At 48.1% G+C, this 14,768-nt stretch overlaps 1 protein-coding gene across 8 annotated transcripts in view; it reads right to left on the bottom strand.

Moving 5' to 3' along the window:
- The window catches only part of TACC1 (transforming acidic coiled-coil containing protein 1), a 77,353-nt gene that overhangs the window by 29,434 nt on the left and 33,151 nt on the right, over positions 1 to 14,768 (bottom strand). For 6 of the 8 annotated variants that reach the window (XM_077305529.1, XM_077305530.1, XM_077305527.1 and 3 more), the window contains one exon: positions 1,628 to 2,738. The exons of the other annotated variants lie outside the window; for them this stretch is intronic. In XM_077305529.1, the coding sequence (XP_077161644.1) occupies positions 1,628 to 2,738 (1,111 nt within the window). The remainder of the gene's footprint in view (positions 1 to 1,627; positions 2,739 to 14,768) is intronic. 8 annotated transcript variants of the gene reach the window in all.

Below are 14,768 nucleotides of genomic sequence, written 5' to 3'. Positions count from 1 at the left end.
CACTCTTCCTATACTGTACTATTGTAGACAGGAGAATCAGATACCACCTTCTGGGGGGAAAGAGACCTTATGCACAGAAAGCTGGCACATCAAGAAGCAGGCAAAGCTTTCAGTTTTCTGTGGTCAGAGGGTTTTAAACATGTTCAATCATGCTGTCCACCCACCGGCAATTTATAGGGCTCCAGTCCAGGAACAATTTAACTCCTAAGGGTGTCTGTAGACACTTCTGCTTATTCCAACGCAATCCCGCCTATTTTAATGATGCTGGAGAAGTTAACCATTTGGAAGTTCGTGGGGTTTTTGTAATAGCAACACTTGGGAACACTCTGAAAGCCTCCCTGCGCCCCAGAAACTAAATGAAGAATGGACATGGCTTGGTGGTACAGCACATCTATGGCGCAGCCTTGCAATCAGTGCTTGGCATCTCTAGTTACCAAGGCTGAGAAGTCTGGAACAGCCTCAGCCTACACTCTGCCATCCTGCTCAGCCAAGTGGACGGGACAAGGTGGCCTTACAGACAACTAAGAAAAATTGTTTTCACAAGGAAGAGCCACAGTTTAGCAGCTGCCTGGTGCTCCAAGTGTAAAAGGTGCCCGGCATGCCCATTTATGCTGTCTGGAGATGGCAGGTCTATGCTATGCCAGTCTCTATTAGTATAAGGCTGATCTTAACCCACAGGGCTGTGGATAATCTATGATACCATCAGAGTGTCAAATTCAGAATCCCAAGAACCACATTTTAACAATACAAGCTTCTAGTCCTTATAACTGAAACTCCAGGTTTGGAACAGGCTTCCTCGGGAGGTGGTGGGTTCTCCATCTTTGGAAATTTTTAAACAGAAGCTGGATAGCCATCTGACGGCTCAAGGGGGTGGCAGGTTACAGTGGATGAGCGATAGGGTTGTGGGTGTCCTGCATAGTGCAGGGGGTTGGACTAGATGACCCAGGTGGTCCCTTCCAATTCTATGATTCTATGATCTCCAGTCATGGAGGCCTGCCTTTATTTTGTGGAGCTAAAGTTGGAAGCACACACCACTCGTTTACACGCGACAGTTAAAAGGTAAGAAATACCAGCCCAGTGAGGAACCTACCTTGCAGGTCTGTTATCATTCTAGGCGCACCTCCTGTTTACAAGGTGGCAAGCCAACCTCAGTGACTCATGAAGAGAGGCAACAGGCAGCCTCTTCTGGGATGGGTTAAGACTGCTGCATCTCTGGCATAAGTGATTCATTACTCCATTCAGTGCAGAGACACTGCAGAGTTACCTCTCCCTCCCCCTGCCACCCCCAAGCAGAGGACAGCTGAAAGAACAGAAACATGGAGAGTGATGTGCAGAGATTCAGTAGGTGGCCTCCTGTGTTGGGTGAGGGGATTAATCCTTTGGACTCAAAGGAGGATTTAAAGATTTCACTAGCTACTCTCTCATCTGCCTTGGGCCTCCCTTTGGGAACTGCTGGGTCAAAAGGCAGAGCTTCAGAGCCCCAAATAGCTCCATGCCTCTTGTTCATATCCCTGCAATTCTGCTTTGTTTGCTGTGAATGAGGCCCAGCCCCGCTTCCGCCCTGGCAAGCCAGAGGGCAGCCACCCCTCCTGATGGAGCTAGGTGTCCCCAGGGCATCCTCACTCACGTTATTAACCGTGATTTGGCCTTCTTCGGCGAAGCCGAGCCTTTCTTCAGTTCGCCTCCGTGGATCTCCAGCACCTGGGACTCCAATATCTCATTGAGGCTGTTCTCCGCAGTGGGGCAGGAGTCCGTTCCGGCACAAGCAGAGGGCTTGAAAGGCTCCTCCAGCTCGAAACTATAGGAACCCTTTTGCAACGTTGGGGAGTTCTGCAAAGCTGAGCCGCCCACAAAGGGGTCGAAGTGAGGATCCTCCCACTGGCTGTTGTCCACCTGGTGGGAGACTTCAGCAAGCGGCGCCTCAAGGGCCTCAGCAGCAGGTGCTTTCGCCACCTGCTCGGTGCCTGCCACAGGTCGGGTGGCACCACCTCTTTGCCTCTTAGGAGACAACCTGCTGGCTGGCTTTCTGCCAGCTTTCCTCAGCGGGGCTCTCGTGGCCTCTGTGCTCTCTTTGCCTTCCACGAAATCGAACTCCAGCCTCACACCTCGGCCCTCCAACTCGCCAGCCGCCCCCGAATTGGGAAGAACAAAGCCTTGCTGAGAAGGAGGGGGAGAGTTTTGGAGCTTGGAGCCCCCCATCACAAATGGGTTCATGTTTTCATTGTATGCCTCTGGGTCAAAGAGGTAGGAGGCTTTGGGTACAGGGATACCCTCCGTGGCTGGTTCGCTTTCAGCGTTCTCCCCTCCCATTTTCTTCTGGAGGGCAAAAGGTTTTGCTCTTGGGAGCTTGCTTTTGTTCACAACGAGCGTTTCTCCGCTCAGCTTGGCTCCTGCAGACTCTTCGGTCTCGACCACTGTGTCCTCTGGGGGTGTCTTCTGTTGTTGTTCTTCTTGGGAAATGGAGCTTGCTAAAGTTTGGCCTAGCTCAGACTTTTCCAGAGAAGCCCTTCCCTTTGCATTGGCTGCAGGCTGTCCTGCAGAGAGCTCCGTTGCTGGCGCGCAGGGAGTCATTGGTGAATCCTTGCCAAGCCCAAAATCGGCTGCTGATGCCAACGGCTTGTCAGCTTGGGGGACTGCAGCGTCTGCCTGCAAACCATCCTCTGCGGAAGCCGAGTCTTTCCACAGCAAGCGCTCCTCTAAAACTTTGGCTACCAAGCCCACGTCGCCTTCACGAGATTCTGAAAGACAAGAAAGACAGAAGAACCAAGTTAGGAGCCCATTTTCTATCTTAATAAAGCTGCAAAGTGGTGGATTTCAAGCTGATTGTCAGCCCTGGAAGGCATGTTCAGCTCCATCATGGCACCCATTTTTAGATTTTATTCTCCACAATTTTATACCTGAGGCAGAACTGTGCTACTCTGAGGAGAAGAAGAAGAGCTGGGGTTTTGTACCCCACTTTTTATTACCCAAACGAGTCTCAAAGCAGTTTACAATCACCTTCTTTTCCTTTCCACACAACAGACACCCTGTGAGGTAAAAGAGGCTGAGAGAGCTCTGAGGGGACTGTGACTGGCCCAAGGTCACCCACCTGGCTGCATGTGGAGGAGGAGTGGGGGATCAAACCTGCCTCTCCAGATCAGAGGCCACCACTCTGAACCACTACACCAAGGTCACATACTTAGGGTTTTTTTAATCCCTGCATACAGAAAGTTAGCATGTCAGGGAGAAGGTGATAAATAACCATTTTCATCCTTACCGACGTTGGAGTCCAGCAGCATCTTCAAAACCAGCACAATTTTATTCAAGGTATAAGCTTTTGTGTGCAAGCACACCTCTTGAGATGTACGTGAAATCTTATACCTTGGATTAAAAAGGCATCGGTCTTAAAGGTGCCCCTGGACTCAGGCTTTGTTCTGCTGCTTCAGACCAAAACAGCTGCCTGCCTGCATCCATTCTCACCCTTGGTATACTTGCTTTCTAGAGAGAGGGGTTTTTCCTTGGTCTGCAGGAGCATTCAGTCCTGTGAGCTGCCATCAGTAGTTGAAGCAGTACAGCCCAAACTACCTCTGAGCCCAAGATCTCTGCTTGGTACGCCACTGACTTTAATGGGAAGCCCGGCGTTCCTGCCTTTACCGGGGCCTGGGGGTTCTAACTAAAGCCCCCAAATGTTGAAGGTAGCTCTGGGAGGCTCTTCCCTGACCCCCCCTCCAAATTTCACATCAATTGGAGCATGGGGGTCTACATCCAGGGGTCCGGAAAGAGGGTGGGCCCATCTCTCCATTCTGTCCAATGGAGAGTCTGTCTCATTGGATAGAATGGAGTGGATAGGGGCACCCTTTTTCGGAATCCCTGGACATAGGCTGAATCCGGATTGGACCCCTGGTGCACAAGCCTACTCTGGATTTTTGTAGAAGCTTGTCAGATGTGCTCCCAAACACAGTTTGGATGACTACTTCCCACCACACCATACTGGCTATAAGGACAAAGCCAGAGGTATTCTGTCAAGGGTGAACACCTTGAGAGCTTGCCAGCCATGCAGCACTCCTGTTGCAGAAAGCTTCTTCCATCCACAATAGGCTAGTTTTCTTACTGCAAGCTGTTAGCTTCGATTCCCAACCAGGGGCCCATGGGAGCTCCGGAGGCTGTCCACAGCCTTTCCCCTCCTACCTTAATGGACTTGGCCACAAGCTAAGGCATGGGTAGTCAAACTGCGGCCCCCCAGATGTCCATGGACTACAATTCCCAGGAGCCCCTGCCAGCATTCGCTGGCAGGGGCTCCTGGGAATTGCAGTCCATGGACATCTGGAGGGCCACAATTTGACTACCCCTGAGTTTAGGAATGGGCTGACTCTGCCCAGAGGGCTTGGTGGGTAGGCCATGGGTGTACAGTTTTTAAACTTAAACTGATTGATGTATCCTGACTCTCTCTGTTCATTTTGCTAATCTGCTTTATGCCAATAAAGGTATTGTGTGCGTGTGTGTGTGTACAACTAGTGTAAATACATTTTTAGAAAAGTCATTTGTGAGCGAAAGAATGCTCCCAGTGAAAATGTGGACTATAAAAAAGCAAATAAACTATTCAAATGTATTAAGATTCTCCCCCTGAATAAACAAAAGTAGTGCAGAAACACAGCTGTTTTGAAATAAGCCTTTATTTCGACCTTTTAAACCAACTGGGCACCAAGTACCTTGTTTCTCCATGGTAAGTGTTCAGTCAACTGCTGATAACAAAGAGGTTTCAACCACCAAATCTGATCAGTTTATTAAATCGGATAATATTTGCATATTGCTGTCAAGTCCCATCAATTACTCAAGGTGAATTAAAAGGCTCTGCCTTCTGATTAATTGCTTATATCATTCAAGGTCAAACAACACAAGATGCTGGGGGACTGTGATCAAATCGCAGTGTGCAATTTACCCGCACAATGCAGCCATGGTGAGGGCTGACCTGGCTCAGGCCTGCAGGGTTAGGGAAAGGGAGGTCGACTCCCCCCCCCCCCACCAATTGAAAATGCACCAACTACCACTCACTTTCAGGCCCAATAAGGGTCTTCTTTTCTCTACAAGTAAGCCTGTCAGGAGTTGGGTGGGGACTGCCATGAAAAAAACGGCAGTAGGGAAGAGGAAAGCGGGCAGAATAAATTCCAAAGACGTCAGCCCCGATCTGAATATCCTCTTCATCAGTCGTCCCCAACCTTTTTATCACCGGGGACCACTCAACGCCTTTTACTGAGGCCCGGTGTGGGGGGGTAGTTTTCTCCTCTACTCTCAACCTCTCTGATCGCTATGGTAAAGTTTAAACATCCCTTCAAAATAAGATACAGACACGCCACAACAATGAAGTGTGTTGTAAAGGGCTGGGGGGGGGGAAGGCGTCCTTCGGGGCCCACCTCCAATTAGTCGAAGAACCACATGTGGTCCGCATCCCACAGATTGGGGATCGCTACCCTTCATTACACAGCTGCCAGCATGGTGTAGTGTTTGAAACATCAGATCAGAACCTGGGAGACCTGAGTTCAAACCCCCACTCTGTCATTTATGGTATCAGGACCAGCTATATCATCTCAGGTTTAACTTCACCGGGCTCGTGTGAAAATAAAAAAGACAAAAGAGATTGAGTGTCATTTTAAGCATCTTAAAGAAAGGGTAGGATAAGGATCCACTAGACCAGAGGTGGCCAAACTGTGGCTCTCCAGACGTCCACAGACTACACGACAGGGGCTCATGGGAATTGTAGTCCATGGACATCTGGAAAGCCACAGTTTCATCACCCCCACACTAGACAGATGTTTTCAGGGTAAAACAAGAAAGAAACAATGGATTCTATACTGGAGCTCCAGCATAACTTGCAATCTGGCCTCAGATATGGGGGAACTAGAGGTGCTGAATCTCTCGGCTGTATCCCTCCGCAAGAACAAAAGAAACAAATTGAAGTGGGAATTAACATTCATTTTGCAGCATCTGCATAATGTATTCCAATGATAGAATTGGGAGGTGGGGGGCTTTCATGCAGATAAATATAACCCAGCAGGGAGCACAGGGAAAGCCGTACAGCTACAACACCCACCCAGGAAACATCTGAAAACAGCTGTTCTGAGGACAGGCTAGCAAGGAACAATACTTTATGTGTCTGGCCTAGGAAACCCACACCACAGCCAATTCAGTCGTTGGGACCTTTTTCATAAAACTCAAAAGATGGGACAGGAATATGTCAACTAGCTAATTAACGTGTGCCTCGGGACTCAACCAGACAGGTGCTCTTCCCCACAAATCTTCACTCTCCTTCATTCCCACCAGATCAAGGAATTGTCAGGGCTTGCTGCAAACCTTGGCCTTTTCTTAGGATTCCTTTGCAAAGCCTGTGGGTGGGGGGGAGAAAGGAGATCAACTCGGAGATTGCAAGAGGGCGTGAGAGGTTTCTGCTATGCACGTCTCTTTGAGCGCAATCATCGCCGAAGCTCCAGACAACTCACCTGAGGTGAATGTCGTCTTATTTATTGCAGGGCGTGTAACCAGAATCCCTGTCATCTGAACATGCACAAACGATGGTATTAAGGGTTAGCCTGACAGCCCCTCAGCAGAACTGAGCCCTGAGGATCTTCAGCAGCTGCAGACAAGTTATTTCTCACAGAAAGACTAGGCTTGCGCACCACATGTTCTTTAAAAAAAAAAAAAAAAAAAGCAGACGTTACACTGTTGGGAGGATAACTTGGCCTGAAACTTTTAATGCCAAATATGGAAGATCCAAATAGTATCTCTCTCTCAGACATGAAAACAGCTCACAGGACATTTCCAGGACAACTGGAAAGAACTTCGGCAAAACAGTTCTTACATCTGGCACGAATGAGGCTTCACGTATCAAAATGCTTCCTGCATTGAAGAAGATTTCTTTTGCATCGCTACCAGGAGGAATCTCAAAGCAGCTTACAATCGCGTTCTCTTTCCTCTCTCCCCAACAGACACCCTGTGAGGGAGGTGAGACTAAGAGAGCCCTGATATTACTGAAGAAGAAGAGTTGGTTCTTATATGCTGCTTTTCTCTACCCGAAGGAGCCTCAAAGTGGCTTACAGTCACCTTCCCTTTCCTCTCCCCACAACAGACACCCTGTGAGGGAGGTGAGGCTAAGAGAGCCCTGATATTCCTGCTCAGTCAAAAAAGGTCTACCAGTGCTGTGATGAGCCCAAGGTCACCCAGCTGGCTGCATGTGGGGGAGCAGGGAATCAAACCCAGCTAGCCAGATTAGAAGCTGCTGCCCTTAATCACGACACCAAGCTGGCTCAAATGGAGCAGACACTTGTCCGTGGAAGCCCAGCCCAGGGTACATGCCTTCAATGTGATCGAATGGTTAGCATGTCACAGCATGATCTAGGAGGCCCCGGTGCAAATCTTCACTCTGTCCCACAAACCTGGTGTGTGACTGTGGGTCAGTCACAACGTCTCTGACACTAGGAGGAATGGAAAATGATGCCAGCTACTCTGGGGAGAAAAGCAGCCTCCCAAATACGCTACATAGAAAAGTATCTACAGCACTCCTTGAACACACTCGAGTGCAGCTCCTGTTCATTTCATTGGAGATTACATATGAGGACTTCTGGGTAGATTACGCCTGGCAGCCTAGAACTTTCCATCTCATGCATTCGTTCCTCTGGTTTGCACAGTACCCTTTTCTGCAAGGAAGGTAATGCAGCATGCCTAGGAGGAGCTGATTACATTTTTTTTCCCTCCTCACAACAGCCATGTGAGGTAGGCTAGGCTAAGAATGATTTGGTGGAAGTGGGAAGTGTCTTTCCACACGGAGATTTAAACCGGGGAACACCCAGAGCCAGTCCAGCACTCAGAGCCTGCACCATGAATTGGGAGCTCGGATGAAGGAGGTCCCCCGTGGATTGGTTAATTATTTTTCTACATTTACAGACCGCTGCCTCTGCCAGTGCAGACTCAGGTTCCAAAAATGCATGTACTTCCACCCAATCATTTTACAAATCATAATCAGCCCAGGAAAAGCATTTTTCCCTGTTCTGAAATCCCCACATGTACTGCAAGTTCCATACCAAAAACTCACTATATATATATTGTACAGTTAAAGCACTATACTTCCCTGACTCTTCCTCTGGCCACTATAACAGCGGCCCAAATTCACAGACTCACAATAATGGCTGCTCCTTCCCTTTCTCAGGCCTCGGTGGAGGGGGCTCTAACATTCATTCATATAGGACAGAATAGGAGCTGGGGTTTATACACTTTTTACACCCTGAAGGAATCCCAAAGCAGCTTACAATCACCCTCCCTCTCCCTACAACAGACACCCTGTGAGGTAGGTGAAGGTGAGAGAGCTCTGAGAAAACTGTGACTGGCCCAAAGTCACCCCGCTGGCTGCATGTGGGGGCTCAAACCCGGTTCTCCAGATCAGAAGCCGCCGCTTTGCACCATGACACCACTCTGGGCAAGCTGGACAGTTTCTGTGTAAGGACATAAACCGATACACATCAGACATTAAAAACAGGAACACCCAGAAACCGATGGGAGGAAACCCTTCAGTCTCCCTGAACATACAAGACGAAGGCTGCAATGTTTCAGCAGAGGAGGTTTAAAGGAAAGCTAAGTGAGAAGCACACAAGGTGGACACAGTATGCATACCTGATACTATCTGACTTAGACTCAACAGGAACTAAAAATAATTGCTTCTCCTTGCTATTCAGATTATTCTACAAATACATCAACACACCCACTCCAAGAGAACTGCTTACTCTTTGTGGGATGTTGGTGTCATCAGTGCTCCGGGTTGTAATGTCGTGCAACTTGTCTTGGGAATCTGGGCTTGCAGACCTGTCCTTTTGGGAAAAACTCCCCTGTCTCCCTTCTGCTGTTCGCAACGTCCCTGAGAACTGAACATGAAGGAAGATGGAGGATGCTGCTGCAATTCATTCATTAGATTAAGGGGCCACAAGGGTCAGTTATTTTGGCATGGTCAGCCTCACATGGATAGATAACCCAACTGAAATTAGACTCCACCACGGATATCATCTGGAATCACACCTGCCACCAGACATGTATGGAGGGGAATTCCATGACAAAAGGTGACAAACTGACAAAAGGGCACACTCAAGCAACACTTTAATCATTACTGCTGCTGCACTAGATGGCCTTTGGAGATTTCCTTTCAGCTGCTTTCCCCCTCACCCCAACGGCTCCAAGTTTTTTAAATCTAAATAAAGGTCAGTGAGGTGGGAGAGCCAGGAGGCTTTCTCAAGACTTCCAAGAGAGTTGTGTGACCAAGTGCTGAACATGACATGACGGGACCAGCCATGTGTTTTATTCCTGGAAAACAGCAACAGCTTCCGGGCAGGGCTTCTTCTGGGGTGGCCCCACTTCTTGGGAATGGGACTGCCATTTAAGGAGCTAGGTGCTCGCTCTTTGCTTACTTCCAAGGAAAGCCTGCAGTAATAGTGGGGTGATTTCATAGATTTTTAAAGTCCTTGTATATGCTTTTAAAAGATGCATTTTAAGGTACATGGGTTTTTCATGGAATTAATATTTAATGCAAACTGCTCTGGGCTAGAAGGGCAAGGCATCATGTAAATACTTTGATTCATGTTTTCCCAATTCATGAGCGGGAAGCAGTGGAGTGAGAGGGAAGCAAGCCAAAGAAGACTCAGTGGGCCTCATCCACGCATCCCTTTTCATGCTAAAATTGGACCCCTCTCGGCTTTCTTGTGCGCAGAACAAATGTGACTTTCCCCCATTGAGCCTCCTGTGGCCTGGAAACAGGCTATGAATGCAGATTTCCCATGCCTAACCCAATGCTGAGCCCGTAACATTTACAAAGGAACTGCTAGACACCATGAAGGAATAAGATTACAACCAAGAGCTTCCCCTTATCGCCATGAAGAGCAACAATGGCAATCTCACAGCTCTGTGCCATGCAGATGAAGCGATACGTCTTCTGATGCCTATCTTGTTCAGTCTGCTCTGATGCAGATTTGCAAGACGCCTTCGAATAAGCATGCCAGTTGGCTAGCCGAGGGAACGCTTTGACACCTGTGAATGCTGCAGGCCTGCTGCAGTTTGGAAAAAAAATCTCTGAAACATGAGCCAAATTAGCGTGAGTTGCGATTCCAAGATCTGCCAGAGCAAACACACCTCTTTAACACAGCTGGGGTTGTAGGGATTGTGCAAACTTCACCCAAGACAGCCTCCTGAAGCCTTTATTCTCTTGGCAAGAAGCACTCCTGTGAAAGAGGAGCACAGCGCAGCCACACAGCTCCCAGTGTGCAAAAGGGTCACGCAGCAAGGCCACACTGAGAATGGGGCAGACCTCAACAAGAACAGCGTGGTGATTTGCAGCAAAGAGGAGCAGGGTGCTGGACGGGGAGTCAGACATGCCAAATGCAGCCAAATCACATCCGCCCTTAAATCAGAGTGAATCTCTCCTCCAGAGAGAATCAGAAAAACCTAGAGAAGGGTCTCCTTTCTGAGATGTTCAGAAAAACAAGAGTAGCCTGTTCAGACACGTCGCCTGGCCCAGGGCTGTGCTAAAGACAAGGCAAAGCCAACCCTGTAAGGCTTTCTTCGCCTGCTGCTTAAAATGCTATTACTTGGGGCTGAGTCACTCTTGCATGTGCATCACTCGAGATGACCTGTGTGCATGATGCAGCACCTTTCCTATCCTCTGATGTCATCTCAAGCACAGTGCTCTTCAGTGGAACCAGTCTTCATAATCCGAGGCCAGTCATCAAATGACAAGCAAGCTCATTATCCATCAGACAACATATGCTGCACTGTGTGGGCTTGATGCACCCCAGTCCTGGATTTCTGTTACTTTTCCCTTACGTCCGTCACCGCCCAACGTCCTGATCTTCCCACTGCCAATCAACTCCTCGAACCACCCTGGCACCTCTGGAGATGCCTCCGACACTTTTTGCAATTCCTTGCAGAATATGACCTGTCTCACCTCTTTGAAACATCTGAAATTAATTGCTCTGGCCATGATCCTGTCCTGTGTGCAGAAGTCAGGAAACAGGAGTCCATGCCTGGCAAATTTTCAGTGGTCCCCCAAAAGCTATATGGACTGGCAGAGCATCCTGAAGTTATAGGTACCAGCATAGCCCCAAAGCATTCTGCTTTTTCCAAGTATAAGATACAATGAAACAAAACAAATCAAATCAAAGCTGTGCAGAAATGCATCAGAGTGGAACACCCCACTCCACTTCATCACAAAATAGCAATGCCACTATTTGACCAGTGGCAACTGGCTTTTAAAATGAGACAGATGCCCTAGTTAAGACATTTTTAATAGATTCCTTGCTCGACAGCAGCATGCAATTCACAAAACAGTGTGTGTCACTTGCACAAGATAATGCCCCTCAAGCCTCCCAGGAATTATGAAGATAGGTTGAGGGACTTGGGAATGTTCAGCCTGGAGAAAAGGAGGTTGAGAGGGGACATGATAACCCTCTATAAGTATTTGAAAGGTTGTCACTTGGAGGAGGGCAGGATGCTGTTTCTGTTGGCTGCAGAGGAGAGGACACGCAGTAATGGGTTTAAACTTCAAGTACAACGATATAGGCTAGATATCAGGAAAAAATTTACACAGTCAGAATAGTTCAGCAGTGGAATAGGCTGCCTAAGGAGGTGGTGAGCTCCCCCTCACTAGCAGTCTTCAAGCAAAGGTTGGATATACACTTTTCTTGGATGCTTTAGGATGCTTAGGGCTGATCCTGCGTTGAGCAGGGGGTTGGACTAGATGGCCTGTATGGCCCCTTCCAACTCTATGATTCTATGATTCTATGAATGGAGCACAGAGATCAAGAGAATGTTAATGGGTGCATCAGCCCAGCTCCAGAAGGCATATGGTCTGCACTGCAGAAGGCATATGGTCTGCACTGCAGATCTTGGATGCTTCTAGATCAGGGGTAGTCAAACTGCAGCTCTCCATATGTCCATGGACTACAATTCCCATGAACCCCTGCCAGCGAAGTCCATGGACATCTGGAGGGCTGCTGTTTGACTACCCCTGGTCTAGATGTATGGCCATTCTATATGTTCAAGTGCAGCATAAGGGCTGGTCCATGACATTTTATTTCCTGGGGCAGACAATCCACAAGGAATAACCTGGCTGTTTCAACAGGGCTTATGTAAGGAAAATGTCTGTCCCATAAGCCAGGCATTCCAACCTGAATGGCAACCCTAACCGTGATACTGTTTTTTGTTTTTAAAGCAAAGCGTCTAGCTCTAGAGAATTTTAAAACTCATGCTGCCTGTTGCATCTGCCAAATATTAAGCAACCAGATATAAGAGTGTAAAATGTCCATATATTTTGAAGGCATGGGAGAAAAATGAAATGATGTAATACTTTATCAAACCTTATTTCAGTGCCTTAACAACACACGACGCATCTTATAAGATGGCACTATTGGCATATTTATGCAATGAAAAAAACACAAATGGGTTAGCGGTCTACAAGCAAAAATGTGAACACACAATGCTCAATAAAGATGTGCAAACTGCCACCCACCATGCTTCCTTAGTGCCTGTCGAGGGGGAGAAAAAAAATTAAAGTTGGAAACAGAAAAGACACATTTTGTAGTCAGCCAAAAAGGTAATCATTAAGAAAGAAACCGCTTCATGCGGCCATAGTAGGTGAAGCAACATATTCGAATACCAAATTAAACTGCATAGCAATGAAACCTTTGAGATCTCTAACCCGAGAGAGCTTTGGGTATGAACTATAGGCGATCCACATTCATTTTAACGGCCTGGAAACCTCCTCTCAGGTATTATAACCCTCCCCGCTGCTGCCCTTGCCCTATTGAATCACCAAGCCCAACCTTCCTTCCCTTTCCTAACCTGTCTGCAATTCTGTGCATTACCAAAGCCATGCAATCAGGACCACTTTTTAAACAGACTAAGAACTGGGGCTTGACTGGTACCCAAATGGCATTTCGTGCATGGGCTTAGAGGTGGCACACAATTCTGCCAGCTCTGAATGCCATCACATTGCTAGAAAGAGCTTGGCGCGGGTTATTGGAGGGCTTTGAAAATCAACCGGCTGTGAGATCTAACTTGACACACACATCTCCTCTAGCGAGAGAGCGCTCTATAATGGGTTGGGGAGGGGGGAAGAAATTGCTAATGTCTTGAAGGGCGATTATGAAATTCAGGGTTGAGCTCTTGAACTTACCTGCAGAGCAGGAGCCCAGCCGACAATAACGCTAAGTAGAAATCAGAGACTCATCACAGCCCAGCCAAAGGGCACTTGCTTTGCATACGGAATGTCCCCGATTCAATCATTAGCATCTCAAGTTAAAGGATATCAGTGTGGGCTAGACTTCTTTCTGAAACCTGAGCAAAATTTTGTTTTTAAATACGTTACAATAATGGAAGGATTTGGGGGTCCTAAAAGCACTTGGAAAGGCCACTGCTCAGTGGTCAAGCATCTTCTCTCCCTGCAAAAGGTCCAATGTTCAGTCTGGTTAAACATGACCTTGGATAACTGTTGCTGGGGAAGACGCTCCTCCACCTGCCCCTGGAGAGCCCCTGCCTGGCAAATCACACATAACTGAGTCAGATGGACCAACCGGCAGGCTTCCGATAAGGCAGCTAGATAGGTGCGCTTCAGCTACATTAAAGCAGCAGAACATTCCTTGAAGGCTGATGCCAGGTGGGGGCTCAAAAACATGCCCTCACCATGGCATCAACAACAAGCAGTGCAGTTACAGTTTTCCCACGTAAGCCCGTTCCCACACTGCTTTCTCTGCTGCTGCCCCCTGTTCTTCTCTCCCAGGTTGGCTCTTCCCACAATGCCCACCCCCAAAAGCTGCAGTTCCCCCTTCCCAGGCATTTCCCCTGTCTTTTCCCTAGCCACACAGGTCCTCTTTTACCGTGGGGAAAATCCCTATATGGAAGCAGCCTGATATCTCCCCTCTGTAAACAGAGCAGGCTGAGCAATCATGTCTTACTGAAAGCCACCTGGTGAGTTTGTGGCTCTCTGAGGTGCTGGAGCCACACGCAGCCTCTCTCAGCAGCTATGCCACATCAGCTCTCCATCACACACACGCACCAGTCCACACATCCTGCCCTGGACGAGATATGTGTGGACATCCTGCCCACACACAAGGGCGAGATATTTCTCAGGAACATACTTTTCTCTCCCAAGAGACACACACACAGCACCGGCCTCAAAAGATATCCACCATTTTGTACATCTCCAATAAAGATTCCATTTTTAACCGTGTTTATGCAGAGTTTGCTGTGTGCAGACACAGGCTGCCGATGTCTAAATAATGTTGTGCATTTTTTTTTTAAAGCTTGTACTGTGTTCCCTGTGACTTAAGTGCTGAGTCAACCTCAGCTGAGTGGCATAAACAGCTTCCTTTCTTCTGACTCGTTCTGTTCTTCCTCCCCCACAACGGTTAGCTGGGGTACTATTGGAGCTGCTGCAATCTCGAGCCATACAATTCAAGATTTTGCCCCTCCCCCTTATATGCTCCAAGGAAAAAGGCATTCTTTGATCCAAAAGGCAGCATTGTAGTTCTTCAGGGTCAGCCTTCTCTCTTTTATCTGCCTCTACAATGACTAAACAGGGTCAAAACCTCAGCCCATGCCCCCCTCCCCCAAAACACCACGGCTGATCCACATTTCCATGCTCTCTCCCCCAGACTCTTCCCAACACTGAGGTCAGAGCACCTTCCCCATAACAAAAGGCTAAGGAAGCCCGAGCAGCAATGGGGAGATGTGAGGGAGGCTTATGAAATCCTGAATGTTTTGTT

The sequence above is a fragment of the Paroedura picta genome, chromosome 12 (assembly GCF_049243985.1).
Source record: "Paroedura picta isolate Pp20150507F chromosome 12, Ppicta_v3.0, whole genome shotgun sequence".
Taxonomy (NCBI): domain Eukaryota; kingdom Metazoa; phylum Chordata; class Lepidosauria; order Squamata; family Gekkonidae; genus Paroedura; species Paroedura picta.
This window is presented reverse-complemented; position numbering and strand designations above follow the sequence as displayed.